The sequence below is a fragment of the Gymnoscopelus microlampas genome (genome assembly GCF_963454915.1).
Source record: "Gymnoscopelus microlampas genome assembly, chromosome: 6".
Classification (NCBI taxonomy): domain Eukaryota; kingdom Metazoa; phylum Chordata; class Actinopteri; order Myctophiformes; family Myctophidae; genus Gymnoscopelus; species Gymnoscopelus microlampas.
Window position 1 is genome coordinate 9,753,892 of NC_139943.1, and position 25,887 is coordinate 9,779,778.

Sequence of the window (25,887 nt, forward strand, 5' to 3'; positions counted from 1 at the left end):
AGACGTAGTGAAAATAGCCGATCTACAAGCTCACAACGCGTGGCGGTACGATACGACGCTCTGTGAGCTTGTCACTGATTGGCCCGATCATTTTCTGATTTCTCATACTCGCTCCCTATGGGCCGAAGTCCAGACTGATACCGGGGAGGAACGTGAGAGTGAATCCACGTTATCAGTCCGGCCAATGCCAGGCTAATTCTATGCTTTCTTGATCAGCAACGAAACCCTCACAGCTGTTAGCCTGTGTCCTTTAAGAGTAAAAGAAAGGCAGGACCTGGCAGCGTACATTAAGGTTTTTAAAGACAAGGACCTCTGTGAGCAGGCTTCAGTGCCCGAAATCCCCAATCATTCCGCCTAGATTCACTTTAGCCTTTGAAGACGGCCCGGCTAACAGCTGCCTTTTCAGATGCCCGTTCACAGGTGGACGTTCTTCACAAAAGCCCATGGGGTCACATTGCCTCTGTTTAGCTATTCTGTGACAGCTGTACAATAGGGGTGGCTAGTTATAACGGTGGCTTGCAATTTATTCCCTTCAACCCTGGACTGTAATTTATCACAGGCGTTCACTTGCAGATCTCTTGGATGCGATTACAATTCCTTAATTAGAGATAAATCACTAGTCCGCAGTGCACTTTTTCTTTCTAAGCACTTTCTAAGCAACTCTGGTTCAGAGAGCACATTACCAACCAAAAGAAGTCAGCTATATACTGCATTAAGCCTTTAAGACCGGGAACGCATCTGTGTCATCTTTTTGATTTCTTTGGCTATTCAAAAAAAATATCTGGTCCCAAATCGTGAAAATCTTTGAATATATATATTTTAAAGTTAATATTTTTTAACTCAAATCTTTGCTTCTATTCTGGGGGATTCTACAAATGTCTTCTAAATCCTAATCCTGTTGCCATAATACCAATGTATTTGGCCGTGGACCCCCATCTCAAAGTATTTTGTTCCAGGGACCCCCAGAAGTTGTAACAGAGTTCAAAATATTTGCTTTAAAACATATATATATTCAAAGATTTGCAAACATTTTCAAGATCTTTCAAAAATAGTAGATCTACAAGCTCATATAGCGCGGCACAGAGTGCCGCGCTATATGAGCTTGTAGATCTGCTATTTTTGAATAGCCAAAGAAATCTCAAAATGACACACAGATGCGTTCCCGGTCTTAAAGGGTTAAAATAAAAAAAGAGAAACACTGATCCTATCTGTGAAATAAGATAAATGTTACTGTGGGATAAAAAATGGGACCAGATAAAGAATACACTTGCAGTGTGTTATCGAAAGCGAAAGGACGACATGCAGCTTAGAGGAGTCCTTCTCATACAGTAAGACGGATCGCCACAGGAAAAAAGAAACACATAATGCCATGTCACACTTCAATTCTAAATGTCTGTTAACAATAACATTCAAAATAACTGGAAAACGATGGGTATATACAGTATATTCTCTCATACTAGGCCTCTGCAGTGGTAGTACAAGTATCAATACTTCAATGTAGAAATAGCCTGTTACAACTAAAAGTCCTGTATTCAAAATGTGCTTGAGTAAAAGTACAAAAGTATTGGTATCAAAATGTACTTAAAGTACCAAAAGCAAAAGTACAAAAATGTTTGAAAATAGCAGATCTACAAGCACACAACGTGTCGCGATGCGACGCGTTGTGAGCTTGTAGATCGGCTATTTTCAAATAGCCTATGTATAAAATAGGGCTAAAGTAGTTAATGTATGTTTTATAATGTAATAATCTATATCTGCAAAGTAACTAACACAAGTTTTCAAATAATTGTAGTGGAGTAAAAGTACAATATTTGTAGAAGTAAAAGTATTGAAAACTGGAAATACTCCAGTAGAGTAAAAGTACCTCAAAATGTTACTTTAGTACAGTACTTGAGTAAATGTACTTAGTTACTTTACACCACTGCATGTCACACTTCAATTCTAAATGTCTTGCCATAACAATAACGTTCTAAAGAACTGTAAACGATGGGTGTATATACAGCATATTCTCTCATACTAGGCCTCTTGCACTGACTATCTGTCCTACGGCACAATCCCATTATACCATCAGCGGCCCGCTGGGAGCCAGACAGTAGATGCTGGGGGGCCCATGCTGAGCTTTGGAACCAGAAGACCCCAAACAGACGGGCCCCACTGCGCACCACGCAGCACCATGAGTACAGAAATGGACCAGTGCCCATCACCATCACCACCACACCCTGGGTTGCTCCTTCCCTCAACCTCTCCTCTCCTCTTTCCTCTCCTCGCTCCTCTTCTACACCCCCCCTCCCCCCCGCTCCCCCCGCTCCCCACTTAAATTAACCCATTGAGACCTGAAGCCGAGTCTCCTAAATCTCTGCATTATTCTGAAAAACGCACATCAAAATATTTTGTTCCAGGGACCCCCAGAAACAAAGATTTTTAGTTAAAAATGTTTGCTTTAAAAATATATATATTCATAGATTTGCACACATTGTCACGATTTTTCAAAAATAGTAGATCTACAAGCTCATAGTGCGGCACTCGGTGCCGCACTATGAGCTTGTATATCTGCTATTTTTGAATAGCCCAAAGTGTAAAATAATGCTTTTTAGCTCAAATCTAAAAATGACACAGTTCCAGGTCTTAATGGGTTAACCCATTCATTCCGGTAACGTATACTGTGTCATTTTAGATTTTTTTGCCATAACCATTATTTTATACTTTGGGCTATTCAAAACATAGCAGATAAACAAGCTCATAGCGGTGTGAGCTTGTATATCTGCTATTTTAGAAAAATCTTGAAGATTTGTGCAAATCTTTGAATGTTTTTAAAGAACATTTTTAACTCAAATCTTTGCATCTGGGGGGCCATGGAACAACATATTTGGGTGGGGGTCGGCGGCCAAAAACATATCATTTTGAGATGAAAAAGTTTGAGCACCACTGATATAGCAACACATGTTTTTTCTAAAAACTGTTAGGATTTAGAAGACATTTGTAGAATCAGAATATTTTGTTCCAGGGACCCCGCCAGAAGCAAAGATTTGAGTTAAAGATGTTCGCTTGAAAATATATATATATATTCAGAGATTTGCACACATTTTCATGATTTTTCAAAAAATAGCAGATCTACAAGCTCACAGCGTAGGCACTCGGTGCCACGTCCATGAGCTTGTATATCTGCTATTTTTGAATAGCCCAAAGACATCTAAAATTGACACAGATGCATTCCCGGATTGAATGGGTTAACTCAGAGAGTATAAAAATGGACTGTTAAGTGTCCATTCTTTACACTCTCTGAGTTCAATTAAAACAGAGAGGATTCTGCAGTGCAATCTCCAAACCAAACCAAAGCACCGGAGGGTTCTTTATACAATACTACATTAACATAACCATTGTGTGCACACAAAAATAAATAAATGAATAAAGCACTGTGTTCTGCAGGTGCAAATGTAGTTGTTCAAGCAGTTGGAGAGTGAGCTAAAAAAAACATGAATTTTTCCCCATTTTATCTCTCACTATAGCAGCAGCAATGCCTGTCAATCTCTGTTGAGTTGCTGGAGAGCTGTGCAGCACAGCACCACGTAAACTCACAGAGTGAGTATATATATATATATATATATATATATATATATATATATATATATATATATATATATATATAGGAGCAAACCAAAGACAGATCATTAACCCATTCAATTCGGGAACGCATTTGTGTCATTTTAAGATTTATTTGGCTATTCGAAAATATCTACAAGCTCGTAGATTGTTCAGATCAGCTTTTTTTAAATCGTGAACATTTGTGCAAATCTTTGAATATAATACAGTACTTATTTGTTTTAAGCGAATATTTTTCAAATCTTTGTTTATGGGGGGTCCCTGGAACAAAATATTTTGAGATGGGGGTCCGCGGCCAAATACATATCATTTTGGGGGGTCCAAAGTTTGAGAACCACTGATATTATAGCAACAAACGGTTTTTCAAAAAATATTTCGAAGACATTAGTAGAATCCCCCAGAAGCAAAGATTTGAGTTAAAAATGTTTGCTTAAAAAAATATATATATTCAAAGATTTGCATTTTCAACGATTTTTAGAAAAATAGCAGATCTACAAGCTCATGAGCTATGAGCTTGTAGATCTGCTATTTTTGAATAGCCAAAGAAATCTTAAAATGACACAGAAGCGGTTCCCCGGTCTTAGTGGATTAATAAGGCATCGTTCCTCCCTCGGTTACTCCATGGATCAGCGACGGCGATGTCTGAACAGTTGCCAAGGAAATGGCAGAACCCCCCCCCCCCTCCCCCCGCCCCCCTCCACTGTAATTGGTATTGATTGTAAATGACGGACGAGAACTGAATGGTAATTCTCCTCGTCTCAGAGAACGAGACGTACAGAACCTTGCTGCTGCTGCTGCATGTGTTTGATGTTGTACTGATATGAAACAATAAATGCGGTGGCATAGAACAAAGCCGATCTAATTGGCTATTTTCGTTGTTACGATGAAGTTTGTATAGGGCTTAAGAGGTTAAGGACCATACCGGCATCGATACATGTCATTGTCTTTTTCACAGGGTTTGGGGCCCACAGCTTTCGTTGCATAAACATAGATCACTTTCCCCCGTAAATGTCGTTAGATTTTGCGTTTGTTTACATTTCCGTCCGTAGCCCGTTTGAACGTTACTCGAATAATAATTGAGTCGATGTTGGCTAAGCACCCAGTGTGTGCAGTTAATAAGTCACGGCTCTTTGAATTTTGTGTTTGTATAAATCAATCTTTCCTCTGGGGGCTATTTTGGGGCGAGACTTTTCGAATCAATCCGCGCTTTAAAAATGCATGAAAACGCAATAAAGTTCATCGGGGTGGGATTAGCCATCTCAAGTAAGCTTCAAGAGTCTGTAAGTGGATTTTCATATCGTACTGAAGTGACTCCCTCTGTACTCATCTGCTTCATGTACCTCCCTCGCCCACTGCACCTCTCCCAGTGCTCTCTCTCTCTCTCTCTCTCTCTCCCGCCTTTCTTCTCTCCCAGCAGTGGTGGGAACATAGGCGGCGGGTGAGCTTGACATTTGGGAAGGCTGGGGATCGGCCGCGCGCGAAGCTAAGATTGGATTATGTTAGTTTCTGTTGGGTTTTTCGTTACTTTATTTCGGTTATAGGGTTAGGGGTTAGGGTTAGATTAGGGTTAGGTTTTTTAATTCATATTTTTGCCTGATTTTACTGATTTATTGTTAATTCACATAATTTCCCAGCATAACATTTGGGAAGGCTTAGCCTACCCTAGCCTTCATTACCCGCCGCCTATGGGTGGGAAAAGTACAAATGTTTTACTTAAGTAGAAGTATCAATACTGCAATGTAGAAATACTCTGTTACAGGTAAAAGTCTGGAATTAAAATTTTACTTCAGTAAAAGTACAAAAGTATTGGTATCAAAATGTTCTTAAAGTACCAAAAGTAGAAAGTACTCGTTTCAAGTTTTCAAATGTGTAAAAATCTTTTGAAAATAGCAGATCTACAAGCTCAATTTCAGCAGCTAAAAGGTAATCCAATGAGAGAACGTACTGTATACCCTTGTTTCCTTCCCTTCCTTACCACCTTTCCTCGTTCCCGCTGCACTTACTCCTTATCTCCTTTAATTCTAGTTTCCTTCTTTTCCTTCTCTCAACCTCTCTTCTCTCAAAGTGCACTTGATCCCCCAACTTTCCCTCCCTTCCCCTTCCTACTAGCCTCTCTCCTAGTCAGGGACACAGGAGGGGGGAGGGGGGGGGGCGGGGTTTGAACATATTCAGGTCCATTGGGGGGGGGGGGGGGGATACCCCTCCCCCACACTTTTGGGATGAATAAAAAAGAAAAAGAAAAAACCTCCGACATCTACACTTCATGGAGTACGTTTTTTGTACCGAATTAACTGAATGAAAGTAACGCGTGCGGTGTGTGTGCGTGTGTGCGCACACCCGCCGCACACGCACATGCACGCCGCAAACCGCACACGCACGCTGCACACACACGCCACACGCGCCCCCCCCCCCCCCCCCCCCCCCCCCCCCTTCGGTTCTAAAATGCCCTCTGCGTCCCTGCTCCTAGTGCACTTGTCCCCCTTTTTCCCCTCACGTTTCTTCCCTTCTAGCCACCTTTTCCCTCTCCCTCTCCCCACCCTTTCCCCTCGTTGCTTCAGACCTTTCCTCTCTCCCAGGTTGCACTTTGTTCAGCTCCCTGTGATTCAGCTTCCTCATCCAGAGAGCTAATAAACCGTCACGGTCGTTCTGCTTCTAGCTCGGTCGTGTGTCGGTGGGGCTCGGGCCGTATAGCGGCAGCGGCAAGAAGCGACGGCAGCAGCAGCAGCAGCACAATGGGGTCACGGCGCTAAAGACGGATGACTGTAATCTGGTCTGCAGGGCCCAGCCATCTGCTGGCGTCAGATGGCGGGTCAGTGCAGGGCCAGCATACATTACACCACCAGCGCCTATATGCCCACTAAATCACAGCACTTAGAACCAATGGGCTGGGCAGAGAGACAGAGTGGGTGGAGAGCAAGACGAGACACTATAGATAACATCCATGAGTGTTAATTTGTGCTGTGGGAAGTTTAACCCATTGAGACCTGAAGCCGATTCTACATGTCTCCTAAATCTCAACAGTTTTCTGAAAAAACGTATGTTTCTATATCAGTGGTTCTCAAACGTTTTCATGTCAAGGACCCCCAAAATTATATGTATTTGGGCCTGGGCCGCAGCGTGGCGGTCCAGGCACCCTAGGCTGCAATGCCAGCCTGACAGCGTGTCGCGGGTTCGACTCCCGATCCCGACGACCTTTGCTGCGTGTCACCCCCCCATTTCCTGTCAGTCTACTGTCATCTATCAACAAAAAGGCAAAAAGCCCCAAAAAATATCTTAAAAAAAAAAAAAAATTATATGTATTTGGCCGCGGACCCCCATCAAAATATTTTGTTCCAGGGACCCCCAGAAGCAAAGATTTGAGTTAAAAATGTTCGCTTTAAAAATATATATATTCAAAGATTTGCACACATTTTCGCGATTTTTCAAAAATAGCAGATATACAAGCTCATAGCGCGGCACCGAGTGCCGCGCTATGAGCTTGTATATCTGCTATTTTTGAATAGCCCAAAGTGTAAAATAACGCTTTTTTAGCTCAAATCTAAAAATGACACAGTTCCAGGTCTTAATGGGTTAAAAATGGAACCGTATAACGGGTCCATTTTTAAACTTTCCACAGATAAATTAGCGGATAAATTAACACTCTGGCTTTGTAGACAGATCGATTGATGGAGTGGGAGTGGAAGAGAGCGAGGCAGAGCGAGAAAAAAGAAAACGGCGCCCATCCATAAAGAAAAAAACGCATCGGGGTCATCATGCATGATATGTGGCTTCAGCTATAACGGCTTCTCAGTTATCGGAGGCCCTCGCATTTCACAGGAGCGTCACGTCACCCGTTGACTCCGCGATCGCCTCTTTGAAAGAGTACGGGGTGAAAGAATAACACATCTTAAGCACCCCCCCGCTGTTTATGAGACTTTTTAAAAGCTGCCAAGTGCTGTGTATGTCTTCCCCAGTCTTGTGAATAAATGCCTTGTGATTATGAGATCAAATAGCTCCAGTGAATTAGCGATTCCTCTGATCGCACCCCGTAGCGGGGGCCCCCGTGAAACGCCCACATGGCGTGCTGTGTTTCCCCAAACCGGGTATGAAGTGAACGCCAAGGAAAAACAAAAACAAAAGCCTGACTGTACCAATCAATCCTCGGCTTCGCTCTCCTGAGGATCCACAGCATTAACCCTTTAAGACCTGGAACGCATCTGTGTAATAGATATACAAGCTCACAGAACGGCACGAGTGCCACGCTATGAGCTTGTAGATCTGCTACTTTTTGAAAAATCGTGTTTTTTTTTGCAAATCTATGAATATATATATTTTTCTAAAGCAAACCTTTTTAACTCAAATCTTTGCTTCTGGGGGATTCTACAAATGTCTTCTAAATCCTAGTTTACTACCCCCAAAATGATATGAATTTTGGCCGCGGACCCCCCATCTCAAAATATTTTGTCCCCGGGGCCCCCCAGAAGTTGTAACAGAGTTAAAAAATGTGTGCTACAGAAAAAAAAAAAGATATTCAAAGATTTGCACACATTTTTCACGATTTTTCAAAAAATAGCAGATATACAAGCTCATAGCGCGGCACTCGGTGCCGCGCTATGAGCTTGTAGATCCGCTATTTTTGAATAGCCCAAAGAAATATTATAATGACACACAGATGCGTTCCAGGTCTTAAAGGGTTAAAAATACCGATCCGGAATAATAGAACGACGCACACAATGTGCTCTGGAATTATATTCACACCGCACACTTTTTCTTCCCCATCGCGAGTGGGCGGGCAAACGCCTCGTTCAATAACGCACAATTTGCAGGAATCGACTCGTATCGTGATGACATTTGAAGTCCAATAAAAGGGAGATGTGTTTGTGGGCGATCAGCATTATTGGGTTTTCATTTGCCGTTACGTCTTACGGCGCGATAAACGCGGTGATTTAGAGAGATAGGCGCATCGTAAAGCGTGGCGGGGTGGAATGGGTTGCCGATATATACGGGCTTAACAGTTCTACCCTGATAAAAGCCTCCAACACTGACTTATGCACGCTGGTGTGTTTTGGTAATCAGAAGCCCGCTAGGCCAGTGGTTCTCAAACATGTTTCATGCCAAGGACACACAAATTGATATATATTGAGCCTATTTGGAGAGGATTTGCAGCCGGGGAACCCCATATAAGAGAAGAGTTGTTAGACTAGATTTAGTACAGAAGGTGGGGACAACCCAAGAATCTCGATATGTTGTGAGCTTGTAGGTCGCTATCAGTGGTGGAAAAAGTACTCAAATCTTTACTTACAGATATGCCACTTCAAAACTTCACACGTTACTGTTCTTTCCCTGAAAGTACCCTGAAAATGCATTTTATCTTCCCTTTTCTGACGTTAAAAATGCACTGTTTTGCCCCTGAAAAGAAGTTGTCACTACACACCCCCGTTTTTCCCTTCAACAGACATCCATATACATGAGAACAAAAGAATGTGTGTTGGAGAAGGTGTCAGACTCATTATGAGGCGAAAGGTGATTTGAAGAGGTCCTTGACCAGTTGCTCATTTTAATTAGCATCATAAAAGCAGTGATCATCAAAATAATTCAGCATTTTAAATGCCCTTCTTTGTCCCTCTTATTGCCCTGGGAATCCCCTGAAAATTTACTGTCTTGGCGATGGCAGGACATTTGAAGTTTTGAAATGGCACATCTGTAAGTAAAAGTACCAATACTGCAATATAAAAAATACTCTGTTACAAGTAAAAGTCCAGAATTCAAAATTTACGTGAGTAAAAGTACGAAAGTATTGGCATCAAAATGTACTTAAAGTACCAAAAGTAAAAGTACTAAATATTTGAAAATAGCAGATCTACAAGCTCACAACGCATCGCGATGCGACGCGTTGTGAGCTTGTAGATCGGCTATTTTTAAATAGCCTACTGTATGTATAAAATTACATTACATTACATTACATTACAGTCATTTAGCAGACGCTTTTATCCAAAGCGACTTACAATAAGTGTATTCAACATAGGTAGGGAACGAAACTACTAATCACCAGAGGTCTTAAGTGTATTTCCTGTAAAAACAAGCAACCAAGAGTATACCTAGCGCTAAGGTAAAAGTGCAATATATCAGCTATCTACTTTCAAGCACATGAGATAAAATAGCCAAATCAAATGAGCACGAGCTAATCAATCCAATACTACAATAGTTCCTAAACTAGTTAACAACAAGTAGGCCAGGCAAAGAGGAAGGGTAGTGTTTCCTGAAGAGGTGGGTTTTCAGCCTGCGGCGAAAGATGGGCAGTGACTCTGCTGTCCTGACATAAAATAGGGTTAAAGTGGTGAATGTATGTTTTATAATGTAATCATTTATATCTGCAAAGTAACTAGTAACTCAAGTTTTCAAATAAATGTAGTGGAGTAAAAGTACAATATTTGTTTGTGAGATGTAGTGGAGTAGAAGTGAAAGTACTGAAAATTGGAAATACTCAAATAAAGAACAAATACCTCAAAATTGCACGTAAGTACAGTACTTAAGTAAATGAACTTAGTTACTTTCCACCACTGGTCGCTATTTTTTGCAAACCCAAGGACCCCTGGGAAGAAGTTAAACCATTTTGAAAACCAATACCCTCAGTTATCTTCTTCCTACTTCATACAGTAGGTGACACTGATGGCAAGTCAAGTATAGCTTCTCCATTAAGATTCCAAATCCTTTAGAAGGGATTTCGGCTTTGGGGGCTTTTTTTTCTCTTCTTCTTTTTTTTCCAGGCAGCTAAGCCGTTAATATGGCGGAGATGAGACAACAGCCATATTTACTCCTGATAGGGTGTGTGCTTCTGAAACCTGATCGAAATCTCAGAATGGATTGGCTGCTAAATGAATTCCTTTATCTGCCTGAGAGACTTTGAGTTTGAGCAATAACCTCAGAACAAGAACAAGGGAGAATTAGCTGACATCTCTGGGGCACGTGGGTTTCGCGCGCGCGCGCGCGCGCGTGCGTGTGCGTGTGCGTGTGTGTGTGTGTGTGTGTGTGTGTGTGTGTGTATCTATCTGTGTGAGAGAAGTTTTCAATATGTAAATCACCCTACTCATCTTCACATGTTGCAAAACAGATTCTGCAGGATTGCTACTGTACATGTGTTGATTGCTCTGCTCATTCAAACTACTTAATATTTTATCCACTTTAATAATTGATCAAATAATTTAATAATTTACATAAATAGCAAACCTGCAACTTTATTTTCAAAGTACGACTTCAGCCAGTTTCATTTTCTTTGCCCTGTAAAGCCTTCTTCCAGTTCAAAAGTGATGTGCACCATTTCAATACAAGACAGGCAAATCATTTGCATCTCCCAAAGTTCCGTATTGGTATGTGTCAATCTTCCACCAGGTACAGGGGGGCTCAGCTATGGAACAGCTATATTGAGATCTCATCAAAGTCTGCTTTACTAAATCATTTTAAATATAGGCTTAGAACCCATTAGACGAGTCAAATTGAACAATTCACAGAGACTTCCACTCTTCCACCCACACACACACACACACACACACACACACACACACACACACACACACACACACACACACACACACACACACACTTGCACTTACTGTACACCCTTTTCTACTAATATAAAATGCTCTATTGTTAATGTTCTATATCTATTGTTGTAATATTTATGTTGCCAAATAATTTGTTTGTTTTGTATTACTTTGTATTTGTTGTTGTTAAGTATATTAACTTTATAAACCCCACTGGGTTTTCTAAATATCACCTGCACAACCCTGACCCAACAAACAAAATCCGCCCAAAAAAAGCAAATTTTTGAAAATTCAAAATTTGTTTACATTTGACAGTTACAAATGTTCGCTTGAAAAAAAAATGATATTCAAAGATTTGCACAAATTTTCACGATTTTTCAAAAATAGCAGATCTACAAGCTCATAGCGCGGCACTCGGTGCCGCGCTATGAGCTTGTATATCTGCTATTTTTGAATAGCCAAAGTATAAAATAAGGGGTATAGTCCACCGAAAGTCCATCCCCCCCACCATCTGAGAGCCTGTGACGTCCCTGGGGTCAGTCGAGACGCGTAAAAACATTTGTCTTCTGTCTGGCTGGCTTTGTCGGGTGTGTGGGAAACATTTGTTAGGTATTCCCATTGAAACTTAAGAAGAACCCTCCTTATGGCTGACTCAGTAATCTCCACAGAGCGTCAAGTGTCTTCACTCACTAACAGAAAGCTCAGCATCAATTACAGAGAGACAACTGTTGGGGATTGGGATGCATTGTATGGCCTCGCCTTTGACCTTTTGGGGGTCAAACGACAGGCTGAAGACATTTATTTAACCCCTCAGAGTGCCTGAGCAGTTTTCAACTCAGTCTGGTATGCATTAAGGACAGACCCCCATAACTCTGATAGTGTACAGATGGAACCAAATGGACCCGTAAGGGTCCATTTGGTTCCATCAGTACGCGCTCAGAGTTAAATATCTATTTGGTTCTTAACTAATTATTTAGCTCCGGACCCCCTGGAACCCCCTCAAGGACCCCATTTGAGTTCTGGTCCACTAGCATCTTTACTATACCAGGGACCACTAGTGGTCCACGGTACCACTGGTTGAGAAACAGTACTCCTCCAGAGTCAATTGTATACTCTTTATAACAGTGGTTCTCAAACCTTTTCATGTCAAGGACCCCCAAATTGACACTTATTAGCCCGCGGACCCCCATTTGAAAAGATATGCCAGGGACCCCCATAAGAGAAGATTTTTACGGCTCTAGCAGTGATTCTCTTTTTTTTTAATTTAAATTTCAAGGACCCCCAGTTTGACAAGTATTAGGCTACGGACCCCCATTTAATGGCATTTCTATCTCTGGGACCCCAATTCATATTGTAAAATCAATGTTAATTTAACCCTAACGGGTCCATTTGGTACCATTTGTACACTCTCAGAGTTACAGACCCATAAGGGTCCATTTGGTTCCTATTCATCATTTAGTTGGGGACCCCCTGGAACCTCCTCAAGTACCCCTGGGGGTCCCCGGACCCCACTTTGAGAACCAATGCTTTATAAGACAAGAATGAGGAATCTCTCAAATTCCATTTCCGACACAAGTGTGAGAAAAAACGAGTGTGAGAAAAACAAAGCAAAACAAAAGCTAAAACAACCTTACCTTATCGGAGTAGACGAAGAAGAGGATGAGCAGTATCAGCTCTGCCAGGAGGATTATCAGCAACACGATGAAGAACTGCATATGGAGAAAGAGACAACGGTTGTCTGTCTGGCACTGGAAGAAGATTCTACTCAGATTAGTTTTTACTTTAACCACTTGCAGTGGTGGAAATGTTTTTTTTTTTTACTTAAAGAGCTAGTGCCATGTTTTTGCACTGTTTTTCATGTGTCTATGAGGTTGATAGAACTTCATTAAGGCCCCCGCTGGTGGTTTTATGGTGTTTCATGTCTTCTCTGACTATTTGGAGTTTTTTCCTGGAGGCTGAAATCTTGAGGGTCAAACGTGCCAATAGAGAAACAGCCCTTTAGTGACATCACAGAGCCCTCAAAAAACATACCCTCCCCCTCATTATCATAACACAACAGGTGTGGGCATGAGGAGGAGGAGGGACTAGGACAGGTGGGTGGTGCTAAGGTGGTGGAGGAGGTGCTAAGGTGAGAACCAGGCATACTTAATGAACTGGAGGCATGTCCACATAAACATTTTTTTTTTAACAATTTCTGTACACTTTTTTTTTTTTGAAAAAAAATCCTTAAATAATAATAATACCTTATGATCAGGTTTTAGGGTTGAAAAATATCATGGCACTCCATCTTTAACTAAACAAAAGTAGCAATACCACAATGTAGAAGTACAGTCCCATATTCAAAAGTATTGGCATCAGCATATACATTACTAATGCAGAAATCCAATTTCAGCAGTTTTTTGTTTTGTTTTCACAATAGGCCTATGACAAAATCTGTCGATTTGTCCTTTTTCGAATGGACAAAGTATCACAAAGTAACATGTACTGTAACTAAAGTATGGAGGAAAGAAAGGATGTACTTAAGTAAAGTATTACCACCTCAAAATTGAAGTGTAATTGAGTAAATGTACTTAATTACCACAGTTTTGTCTTGCATTCTCACTGTGGCGACCGATAATGCAAACAGTATTGTCTAGATTTGCATCTGAGGGAGAATAAGCCAACGGAACAACACGAGAGAAGGGAAAATAATATGTGGTTTACATGGATTTTCAACCTGTACCAATATTGTGTTTGGTTTACTTATTTGAACATCTCAGCCAGATTTTATACACCGTGTACACACACACACACACACACACACACACACACATACACACACACACACGCGCACGCACGCACGCACGCACGCACGCACGCACGCACGCACGCACGCACCCACCCACTCACTCAAACAGATTCATCTTCTACAAGCATCCTATTACAGAAACATTGGCAGTAGCGAGGAAAAAAAAAATAACTGTAATTTGAATTTCATATATCTGTAATCGCCTTCCCAACAACGACAAACACACGAGGAATTGGTTTAACCCATTAAGACATCTGTGTGTCATTTTTAGATTTCTTTAGATTAAAAAATAGTAGATATACACGCTCATAGCGCGGCACCGAGTGCCGCGATATGAGCTTGTAGATCTGATATTTTTGAAAATAAAAACGTGAAAATGTGTGCAAATCTTTGAATATATATTTTGTACGTTTGTAACTCAAATCTTTGGTTCTGGGGATTCTGCAAATGTCTTCTAAATTATTATTTTTTAAATCTATTTGGCCGTGGACCCCCATCTCAAAATATTTTGTTCCAGGGACCCCCAAAAGTTGTAACAGAAAAAATGTTCGCTTTAAAAAAATACATATTCAAAGATTTTCACGAATTTTCACTATTTTTCAAAAATAGCAGATCTACAAGTTCATAGCGCGCACTCTGTGCCGTGCTATGAGCTTGTATATCTGCTATTTTTAATAGCCCAAATAAATCAACAATGACACAGATTCTTGTTGAGTCTTAATGGGTTAAATGACTGGAGCGAGCACGGTGCGCACGTGACAGACATGCACAAGCCCGTGGGATTAGCAACACGTTTCATTGCCGCGCTCATCCATAACAAAAAGAATATTGAATCCAACTGCATGGGGAGGGGCGGGGCGGGGCGGGGCGGGGGAGGGGGGCGGGTAGCTGGGAAGTGACAGACAGAGATTAATATCCAACGGTCGGGGTGCGATGTGTTGTTCTAGCATGAGGATCACTTATTGTAGGAAAGCAACACCTTAGAATGATGGAGAATAAATTTAATCTAAGAACATTGGATGGTTTATGTGATTGAGTGATCTTATCATAAAACCACTTTGCAACGCGTTGTGAGCATGTAGATCTGCTATTTTCGCTATTCATCTTACAGCGAATTATATAGGGCTTAACTCTTTCATTCCCAAAGACTCAGCCTGCCAAAGACGACTTTTACATGTTTTTTTGTTTTTTCCACAAGATGGCGCTTTTCTCTAACACATGAGTGACCATTTCATCCCCAGATGCACACAGAACCAGGAGATCACGTGATCCCAAGATTTACTGCTCCATTCACTTCCTGATTATTTCTATTTCTTTGGGAAATTGACTGTATCTCGCCTCATGTGTTTTACTATGTATTTTGGACGAGTCGTCCTATTTTCAACGGTCTATAACAAGTGGACAGCAGGGGGTAGAGATGACTCTTCTTTTTTTTTTTTCTCGCGGAAGCACAGTGAAACCCCCCGTGATTACTAACCATCAGGGGATTGATCAGACTAGAGATAAATATTCTGTGACTACTTCAAAAGGTAAGAACATAGAAAAATCGCTGGCAGTGGATGCATGCAGCCGGAAATAAGTCTGTCAGTGAAAGAGTTAAGTGGTTAGGGTAAATCTCCCACCTAGCATGTGCGTTTCTCGCTCTCTCTTAGGTGCGTATTTTCCTCTGCACAGCATGATGGGAGGAAGTGGCTCCGTTTCACCAAACCCCATTAATTTCGTTTTGGGAGGTTCATTATGTGTGTCAGGGCTCAGATGAAATAGTTATCACGACAGGAAACGAGGCTCACGCGGTTGTTTATTGAATTTCTAGGTTACCAGCTCCGTGTATCTGCTGATGACAAACTTCTCAAAATCTGTTTTTCTTTTTTTTGGTGATGAAAGTTAGACAGAGCGATGTGCACTGAATGTTCTCTCTCGCTATCTGTCTCTCTGTCTCTCTATCTGTCTCTCTGTCTCTCTGTCTTTCTGTCTTTCTCTCTTTCTCTATACAAGGTGAGTGCGTGCGTGCGTGCGTGCGTGTCTGTGTGTACAGCATGTGTTGCTACGTTACATATTTTGTCAGTTTCTCTTACACAGTACATACTCTAGGCTCTCTCAAATTCTGACTTTCATTTTTTTCCCTTTTATTTCATTTTTTTAAAGCAGAAGTCACTGTAAAGGTCATGTTTTTTTTTTTTTATATTTCTAACCCAAAGACAGCCGTTCGTAACTATAAGTGTTGAATGCTTAGATCTGCTCGCTCTGGGGAGACAAAGAAAACGCTCTGATGATGAGCTCCCAGCAGGCCTGCTGGCATGGATGAACACGCCAACACACACACACACGGGTGGGAGTTGGAGCGAGTGTTCTAGACATGACTACACACACACTCTCTCTCTCTCTCTCTCCCCCTCTCACTGGTCTGCCTCACAGCTCTACCAAAAGTACTCACTTTTTTTTTACTTAAGTAAAAGTATCAATACTGCAATGTAGAAATACCCTGCAAGTAAAAGTCTGGAATTCAAAAATGTACTTGAGTAAAAGTACAAAGGTATTGGTAGGCCTACCAAAATGTACTTAAAGTACCAAACGTAGAAAGTACTCATTATGCAGAATGTCCCATTTCACAAGTTTTGTGTAAAATGTGTACAAATCTTTTCAAAATAGCAGATCTACCAGCTCACAATGCGTTGTGAAGGGACGCATTGTGAGCGTATAATGAGTGTATAATGTATGTTTTTGTAATAATAACCAAAATCTACAAAGTAACTCATAACTAAAGTTTTCCAACAATTGTAGTGGAGTAAAAGTATAATATTTGCCTCTGAGATGTAGTGGAGTAGAAGTAAAACTACAGACAATTGGAAATACTCCACTAAAGTAAAAATACCTCAAAATTGTACTTAAGTACAGTACTTGAGTAAATATGACTCTCTCTCCCCCTCTCACTGGGTGCTGTCTGCCTCACAGCTGTACCAGACAGGAAGCTGTGTCTGTCTGTCTGTCTGTCTGTCTGTCTGTCTAGCAGCAGCAGGTGTGATTTATTTTTTCTATCCGCATGACGCAAGTGTTCCTGGGGATTGGGTCTGCTCGCGGCGTTTGGGTACCAGCGCTCGTTTAAAAGTTTAGAGTAGGTAGCTGAACCACATCCCATGGCACCAAAACCAAACTTGAACTTTTCCCCATCGCTCGGCTCGTAATTACGAGACAAACTCGACCTGAAGTGCCTCTCGCACCATTTATTTTTTTGGGGAGGTAACAATGGAAAGTCTCTAGACCGCCTTTTGTGCTGAATAATTGATAATTCCCGGGTAGTTTAGAGTGCCATTAGGCCTGCTACATAATTCACCCCCGTCCCCCATGTAAGTGACGCAGAACTTCTGACAATTCTTTCATTAGGCTGTGGACCAACAGCCGTGCCCGTGCAGAAGAGACACGATCTTGCCGGAGCCCGTGCTCGAGGTGGCCCCTCAAGTGCTTGAGAACAATGTGGGCTAAGCATTCTCTCTCTGTGTCTTTTCTTTATGTACAATATATTGGACTGACAAGCGTCACATATGCTGTAATGTCATCTACTCCAGAGGTCTTCAACAGGGGGTCCGGGGCCCCTAGGGGGTCCTCAGAGTTACTACAGGGGGTCCGCAAAATCTCTGTGTGATTTTTACATTAACCACTTCAACCAAGCATCCCTATTCTGAGAACTTTTGCCAAATGACCTCTTTGCCGAAAATAGCAGATCTACAAGCGCACAACGCCTCGCAGCGCGAGGCGTTGTGCGCTTGTACATCTGCTATTTTCGGTTTGGTGTAGGGGGGGAAAAGAGTAGACCAAGTGCAGAGTGAAAGGTCAAGTTTACTTAGTATTGATGGTTTAAGTGGTTAAATGTCTGGAAATACACATGAACGTGAATCCAACATGATAGTGCTGTCAAACAAGTCTATGAAGTTGCCTATGAAATCTATGAAAAAAAATAATATATTTTATACAATATATAATGGGGAGCCCTGCTTTATCCCTCTCTCAGCCAAGGGGTCCTTGGGCTGAAAAACATTAGAAGACCCCTGATCTACTCTGATACTCTTTTGGCTGGTGATTTGTTTTAAGTTTTTAGTTTTAGTCTTTTTGTCTTTTTCCTACTTTTATCCACTTTTTGCCCTCTTCATTGTACCTTTTTATTAACTGTCAATGCACTTTTTTGGGGGGAGAGGGTTGGTTGGGAGGGTTTGCGTTTTGTCTTGTGCGTTTGTTTGTTTTCTTTCAGAAAACTAGAAGGGTTTCTTTTTTATCGCTGTTTATCCTGATCCTGCAAGCTGTGACAATCCTTCAATAACAATTATGTTAAAATAGAAGAGACTCGATTGCTTAGTCCTTATTTCCAGAACAGGAGACCACCCGCTAACCCCCTCTCTCTCTCTCTCTCTCTCTCTCTCTCTGTGAGCCCCCCAAGGTTTGCTGCAGACGCGTAAATCTTCCCTGTTGAGCCAGTCAGACACATTGTCTCTGCAGAGAGAGACCGTGCGCTGAGCTTTGATTGATTGAATACTTTATTTTGAAGTTTGCGATGCACGGAACAGGTAAATGCATAACTTTGTGATTGTGTGTGCGTGTGCGTGTGCGTGCGCGTGCGTGCTTGAGACTCACGCTGAGAAGCAGGCACTTGTTCTCCTTGATGGCGCCCAGACAACCCAGGAAGCCCGTAACCATGACGATGGCGCCCAAGGCGATGACCATGTTGGCGGCGGAGAGCGAGGGGAAGGAGGGCGAGAAGGTGGCGAAGCTGCCCTGGGACACAGACAGCCATATGCCCACGCCCAGCAGCCCACAGCCGCATAGCTGAGAGGAGAGAGAGAGAGAGGGCAGACATGAGAAATCGATATTTCAGAATCAGAGTGTATTGTCTTCAGAGAAGACTTTACTGTTTCACCTTAACCCATTGAGACCTGAAGCCGATTCTACATGTCTCCTAAATCTCAACAGTATTATGAAAAACATATGTTTCTATATCAGTGGTTCTCAATCTTTTTCATGTCAAGGACCCCCAAAATGATATGTATTTGGCCGCGGACGACCATCAAAAAATATGTTGTTCCAGGGACCCCCAGAAGCAAAGATTTGAGTTAAAAAATGTTCGCTTTAAAAAATATATATATTCAAAGATTTTCAAGATTTTTCAAAAATAGCAGATGTACAAGCTCGTAGCGCGGCACTCGGTGCCGCGCTATGAGCTTGTATATCTGCTATTTTTGAATAGCCTAAAGTGTAAAATAATGCTTTTTAGCTCAAATCAAAAAATGACACAGCTCCAGGTCTTAATGGGTTAAAAATACTTGGCAGTAAAAGAAGGGTGAAACGCATTTCTCAGGGGGAAAAAAACTTGCAGTTCAATAAAAAAACAACACGATACATCATTAACACCATCACTATATTAAAAAACTGAAGTTATTAAAAATGGAAGTTCTTTAATCTTCATATTATTAAAAACCTAGCATATTTTTCAACCATTAAACCACCATTTCTCTTGTTTTTTTTTCTTTTTCAAACATCTGTTTATTGCATCATTATTGCAACATTATTCTTTATTTACTTGTTGTGGGAACATTTGGCCCACGCACACACACGCACGCACGCACGCACACACACACACACACACACACACACACACACACACACACACACACACACACACACACACACACACACACACACACACACACACACACACACACACACACACACACACACACACACACACACACACACACACACACACACACACACACACACACACACACACACAGCATAAGCCAGGTCAATAAAGCCTCGGAGGGAGTTACAGAAATAACAACAGCCTGAGAGCTGGCTGTGTGTGTGCTGGTAGAAGATGACTTTAAAACACTCCAAATATTGAACCTGAGCTTCAAGCACTTAAATCCTCTATGCTTTGTTGACCGTGGTCCCACTTGGCTCACTCCAATCCTTTGTTCCATCTACACCACATCTCTTAGCCCAAAATAGACGAACTACACAGCTTAGATTATAGCTCCGGACACACAGACAGACACACAGACCAGACCCTCTTCTAGACCACTGGGGACCCCCAGAATGCATTGTGAGCTTTTTTCAGATAGCAAATCAGCTATTTTCAAGATTGTTTACACACCACTGAACACTATCTATCTCTTATGGGGGTCCCTGGGCACACACACTATTTTCAGATTGGGGGTCTGCAGACAAATAGCATATTCATTCGGGGGTCCTTGACATGAATAGGTTTTAGAACAACTGGTCTAGACGGCGGCCAGCCTCCTGCAGAGCCACGGCGTCTAAATAATTCACAATATGTGAAATATTTATTAATACATCAATAAAAATCCCTCAATAAATATTGAGGGATTTACTTCCTTTGCCTTCTGGCAGCGAACACAACAAATACACATGCATGCGCGCACACGTGCACACACAAGAGCACACACACAAGCACACACGCGCGCGAAAGCTCGGCCCCCAGGAGCCACACCGTAAAAACCACGACCATTCACAGCAATTAAAGCAAATTAACCAGCTGTGATAAGTGCAGATTTGCAGGAGATTTGCAGGTCTGAGGTGAATGCAGAGCCTGGTATGAAAACTGGTGGAACAATTGCTCTATCCGCTTGAAATAATAATCCTGTAGTGGATTAGGCTGCTGTAGGGTTCACAACGTGGGGTCCGGGGTACAACCATGGGTCCAACTGGACCGCTATAAGGGTCTGTAACTCTGAGAGTGTACAAATGGAACTAGTACAATATATATATAAATATAGTGAAAATAGCAGATCTACAAGATAATAACACGTCACATCGCGGTGTGTGAGCTTGTATTTTAAACGTATTTTTACATTTCTAGGATATCTTAGAATTTATTTTGGAAAATGTAAAATATGTCATAATAAATTAATAATTGATATTAAAAAGTTAAATATTCTTTGTAATTAAGTATTTTAAAAAGCATGCACTTTTGAATGCTTCAGTCATCTTAAAAGCAAGTCCTTGACAGAGCAACTTTCATTTGTAGTCGAGTCATATTTGACCAGGAGTATCCGTACTTTGACTCAAGTAGGCTACTGGGTAAGGTGCATACATAGGCTCTAATGATTGTGCATTACATTCACCCATTCTCACACACATTCACACACACATTCATACACCTAGGAAACCATGCAAGGCACCAACCTGCTCATCAGGAGCAATTAGGGGTTCAGTGTCTTTCTCAAGGACACTTAGAAAAAAAGTAAGCTACTGGTACACTCTTATTACGGTGTGATAATGGCAATCTTCACTGCTGTCGAGCCACCCTCGGTTGAGCAAGGAGGGTTTAACATCTATTTTCAGAATCACAATCTAACGTTTTTGAACCACTGCACTGGTGCAGGTAGGATAGCCTGGCAGTGTGTGTGTGTGTGTGTGTGTGTGTGTCCCACTGATCGTAGACGGCATGTGTGGGTCCATTAATCCATTAAGACCGGGAACGCATCTGTGTGTCATTTTAAGATTTCTTAAATAGCAGATCTACAAGCTCATAGCGCAGCACCAAGTGCCACGCTATGAGATTGTTGTAGATCTGCTATTTTTGGGAAAAATCGAGGAAAATTTGTGCGAAGCTTTGAATATATGTAATATATATTTTAAAGCGAACATTTTCAACTCCGATCTGTGCTACTGGGGGTCCCTGGGACAAAATATTTTGAGATGGGGGTCCGCGGCCAAATACATATCATTTTGGGTGGTCCTTGACGTGGAAAAGTTGGAGCACCACTGATATAGAAACATACTGTTAGGATTTAGAAAACATCTTTAGATGTATTTGGCCCACGGACCCCCCATCTCAAAATGTGTTGTTCCAGGGACCCCCCTTGAAGCAAAGATTTGAGTAAAAACATTTTTGCTTAAAAATATATATATATTCAAAGATTTGCCAAAAAAAAACATGATTTAAAAAAAGAAAATGCAGATCTACAAGCTCGTAGCGCGGCACTTGGTGCCATGAGCTTGTATATCTGCTATTTTTTTGAATAGCCCAGAGAAATCTTAAAGTGACACTGATGCGGTTCCCGGTCTTAAAGGGTTAATGCAAAGCCAGTGTTTATGGAAGGCCTTGATTGGCACAGAGTGGACGCCTCGCCCTCCATCTATCAGAGATAAGAGCACCGCGGCTCAGTGAAATATAAGCCTGGGAGGTACAGACTACAGTATAAAGTGGTGACAGTCCCCCCCCCCCCCCCCCCGTGCCTAATGGAATGAAATACCCAATGCTGTCTTGTCATGAATAACAATTCCTGATGAGGTAAAATATGAGGAGACAGCGCTGGTAAATCATCCCAGCTCTTCAACCTTCCCCCTCTTCCTTTCACATTATTCCTCCATTCCTTTTTCTGCCTTTCTCCTCGCACCAGAGCTCCAGAACGCATTAACACCTGTCAGTGATATGCATGAGTCTGTATATGCAAAACGTGTGTGTGTGTGTGTGTGTGTGTGTGTGTGTGTGTGTGTGTGTGTGTGTGTGTGTGTGTGTGTGTGTGTGTGTGTGTGTGTGTATAGTAGAATGCGAGATATATTCATATCATTGTGAGGAAATTAAATTAACTAAAAATAAATACATTTAGAGAACAGAACCTGACAACTCACCCACATTGCACCACCAATCCGACTGATATACCCATTTTGTGCCCAAAGCTGTGATCTGACTGATTTGTTTGCGCTTGATGCCATGCCAACACATTGGAGGTTAGACAACACACTCCATATTTAGGACGTAGCTGCATTGGGAACTCCTTATATGGTTATGGCTGAGTCGTGGTCACATGAGCATGACGCCAGAGGTCCGCCCGCCCACCCGCCCTCCCTTAAAGGGATAGTTCACCCCAAAATGACTTATTTTCTATCGATTAGTCACCCCATGGAGAATTCATGGATCTTTTTTTGTTTTTGTCGCATTCCTAAGCCAACAATTTGATGACCGGTAGAGGTTCCGGTAGGAGACACAAAGAGTCTCCTTTGTGTCTCCTACCGGAACCGCTGCCTACCGGTCCGATGGTCATCAAATTATTGGCTTATATTAAACAAAAAAATCTATGTGTAGGATTTTCAATGATGTCCTAAAATGACGTGTGTGCGTGTATGCAAACACAGGCAGGCCAGGCATCCATACAGTCATCAGTGGGAATTGTGGCCAATATTGAGCTTGTGTTTGGCTCTTTCCCACATTCAGAGCTGGTGAATAATTAATCGTCCAATGCGCGGCTGCTAAATGACTTGTTTAATTGAACTGACGCATGGTGCAGTGTGAAAGGCGCACCTCCAAGAATGGCAGCGACACTTCCACAGAGCCAGCAGGTGTTACTTTACCAAGACACGATGTACCCGCTTCTGAGTTTGTCAGAGGACACCGCAATTTATCTAACAAAGTAACACATTATTATGAGCAGTGGTGGACGAAGTAATCTTAAGATACTTTCCACCAATGCATTCCAATTTTGACAAATGACTCGTGATCGGCGACACCGCAATTTACTAGTCTAACAAAGTAACACATTGCGCGCGCGCGCGCACACACACACACACACACACACACACACACACACACACACACACACACACACACACACACACACACACACACACACACACACACACACACACACACACACACACACACACACACACACACACACACACACACACACACAACAAAAGAGCCAGAAACTTTCAGAAAGTACCAGAGCTCCAGTAAAAGTGACTGCAGTTTATCCCATTAAGACCTGAGGCCCATTCTACTTAATGCCTCCTAAAACCTAACAGTGTTGTTGCTATGTCAGTGATTCTCAAACTTTTTCATGTCAAGGACCCCCAAAATTATATGTATTTGGCCACAGACCCCCACCTCAAAATACTTTGTTCCAATTACCCTCAGAAGCAAGGATTTGAGTGAGTTAAACATGTTTGCTTTAAAATAATATATATATTGAAAAAATTGCACAAAATGTTCATGATTTTTCAAAAATAGCAGATCTACAAGCTCGTAGCGCGGCACGAAGTGACGCGCTACGAGCTTGTAGATCTGCTATTTTTTAATAGCCAGTTTGGCTATATACTCTGGAGCAGTAAAAGTAGAATAGAAAGATACAAGTGTAAAAATACTCAACGCATTCAAAATCCAAGTCCAAGTACAAAAGTATTAGCATCAAAATATACTTAAAATAGCTCTAGTAAAAGTACTCATAATGCGGAATGTCCTGGACAATACTTATTTATCATTCACCTGGCTACTCACCAGTTTATAAAGTGTAAAATAATACTTTTTAGCTCAAATCTAAAATGACACAGATAGCTCTTTCCCGGTCTTAAAGGCTTATACGGTATAGCTGGTGATATATGGGAGTAATTTTGAGCCGGGTTTGTTTGTATGTCTCCATCAGACGAGGGATAGAGAAAGGAAGGAGCTAGGGGAGGTGCAAGGTGGTCCGAAGTCTAATGAGTCCTGCAGGACTTGGACTCATAAAAACATTGAGCGGTCCAAGAGTGCAGCCAACCCCCCCCAAGGTCTCCTCTTACTGCAGGTAAAGCCGACCTCTCATTAACCTGTGATCTTCTCCACCTGTGGAGGATGACTTTGCAGGGGCTCTCGAGGGCCATTGCCTCCACAGATGATAGTGTCATGTGTACACACACACACACACACACACACACACACACACACACACACACACACACACACACACACACACACACACACACACACACACACACACACACACACACACACACACACACACAGGCAGACATGCAGAGAACACTAAGTTTTATATATTGGCGCTGTTAAGGTGGACAAAACCCTGTGTGTGCAAAACTACAAAGTTGCAACGTTACTTTTCTGAAAATGTGTGTGTGTCCCACTGAGCCATAGTCGGCTATTAGACCTCCGTCTAAAACGGGGTTATAATTGGTCTAACAGTGAAAGTTTTTTAGCGGTCTAGGCTTAGCCTAGACGTTGATTAGCTGTTTTTTAAGCGTCTGTATATAGACGTCTATATTATAGACGTCATTTCAACAGCTATAATATAGACGGTCTATAAATAGACGCTTACAAAACAGCTAATCAACGTCTAGGCTAAGCCTAGACCGCTAAAAAACTTTCACTGTTAGACCAATTATAACCACGTTTTAGCCTTGCCCGTATTTTAGACGTTTAATAGCCCCAAAAATGCTCAGTGGGGTGTGTTGGGGGGGGGGGCTCCAATGTAGTTATTAGTCACAAGCTCTAGTGTGGGCATATTTTCAAAAATGGTCAAAAACAATCTGATCTACAAGCCCACAATGCATCGCGATGCAAACTTGTAGAAGCATCTACAAGCACACTACATTAAGACAGGGAACGCATCGTGTGCCATTTCTTTGGCTATTAAAAAATCTACAAGCACACAACGCCTCGCGCTACGAGGCGTTGTGTGCTTGTACATCGGCTATTTTCGGAGAGTCGGTGTAAAGGGAAAAAGAGAAGACCAAGTACATTACATTACAGTCATTTAGCAGACGCTTTTATCCAAAGCGACTTACAATAAGTGCATTCAACATAGGTAGGGAACGAAACTACTAATCACCAGAAGTCTTAAGTGCATTTTCTGCAAAAACAAGCAACCAAGAGTATACCTAGTGCTAAGGTAAAAGTGCAATATTGAGACAAAATAGGTGAATAAGTGTATCGACTAAACAAGATCCAATAAAACAATACAACAATAAAACAAGAGTTTGTACAACTAGTTAACAACAAGTAGGCCAGGCGAAGAGGAAGGGTAGTGTTTCCTGAAGAGGTGGGTTTTCAGCCTGTGGCAAAAGATGGGCAGTGACTCTGCTGTCCTGACATCAGTGGGGAGTTCATTCCACCACTGTGGGGCCAGAACAGAAAAGAGTCGTGACCGTGTAGATCGGCCAAGTACAGAGCCAACGGTCAAAGGTGACTAA

At 41.9% G+C, this 25,887-nt stretch overlaps 1 protein-coding gene across 1 annotated transcript in view; it reads right to left on the reverse strand.

Annotated features, from left to right (window-relative positions):
• The window catches only part of LOC311046853 (tetraspanin-9-like), a gene marked incomplete at its 5' end in the record, with an annotated part of 59,595 nt that extends 35,034 nt beyond the window's left edge, over window positions 1-24,561 (reverse strand). The window contains 3 exons of the mRNA XM_084059427.1: window positions 12,755-12,829; window positions 18,532-18,723; window positions 24,481-24,561. Coding sequence (XP_083915553.1) covers window positions 12,755-12,829; window positions 18,532-18,723; window positions 24,481-24,561 — 348 coding nt within the window. The remainder of the gene's footprint in view (window positions 1-12,754; window positions 12,830-18,531; window positions 18,724-24,480) is intronic.
• Between the last annotated feature and the right edge of the window lie 1,326 nt (window positions 24,562-25,887).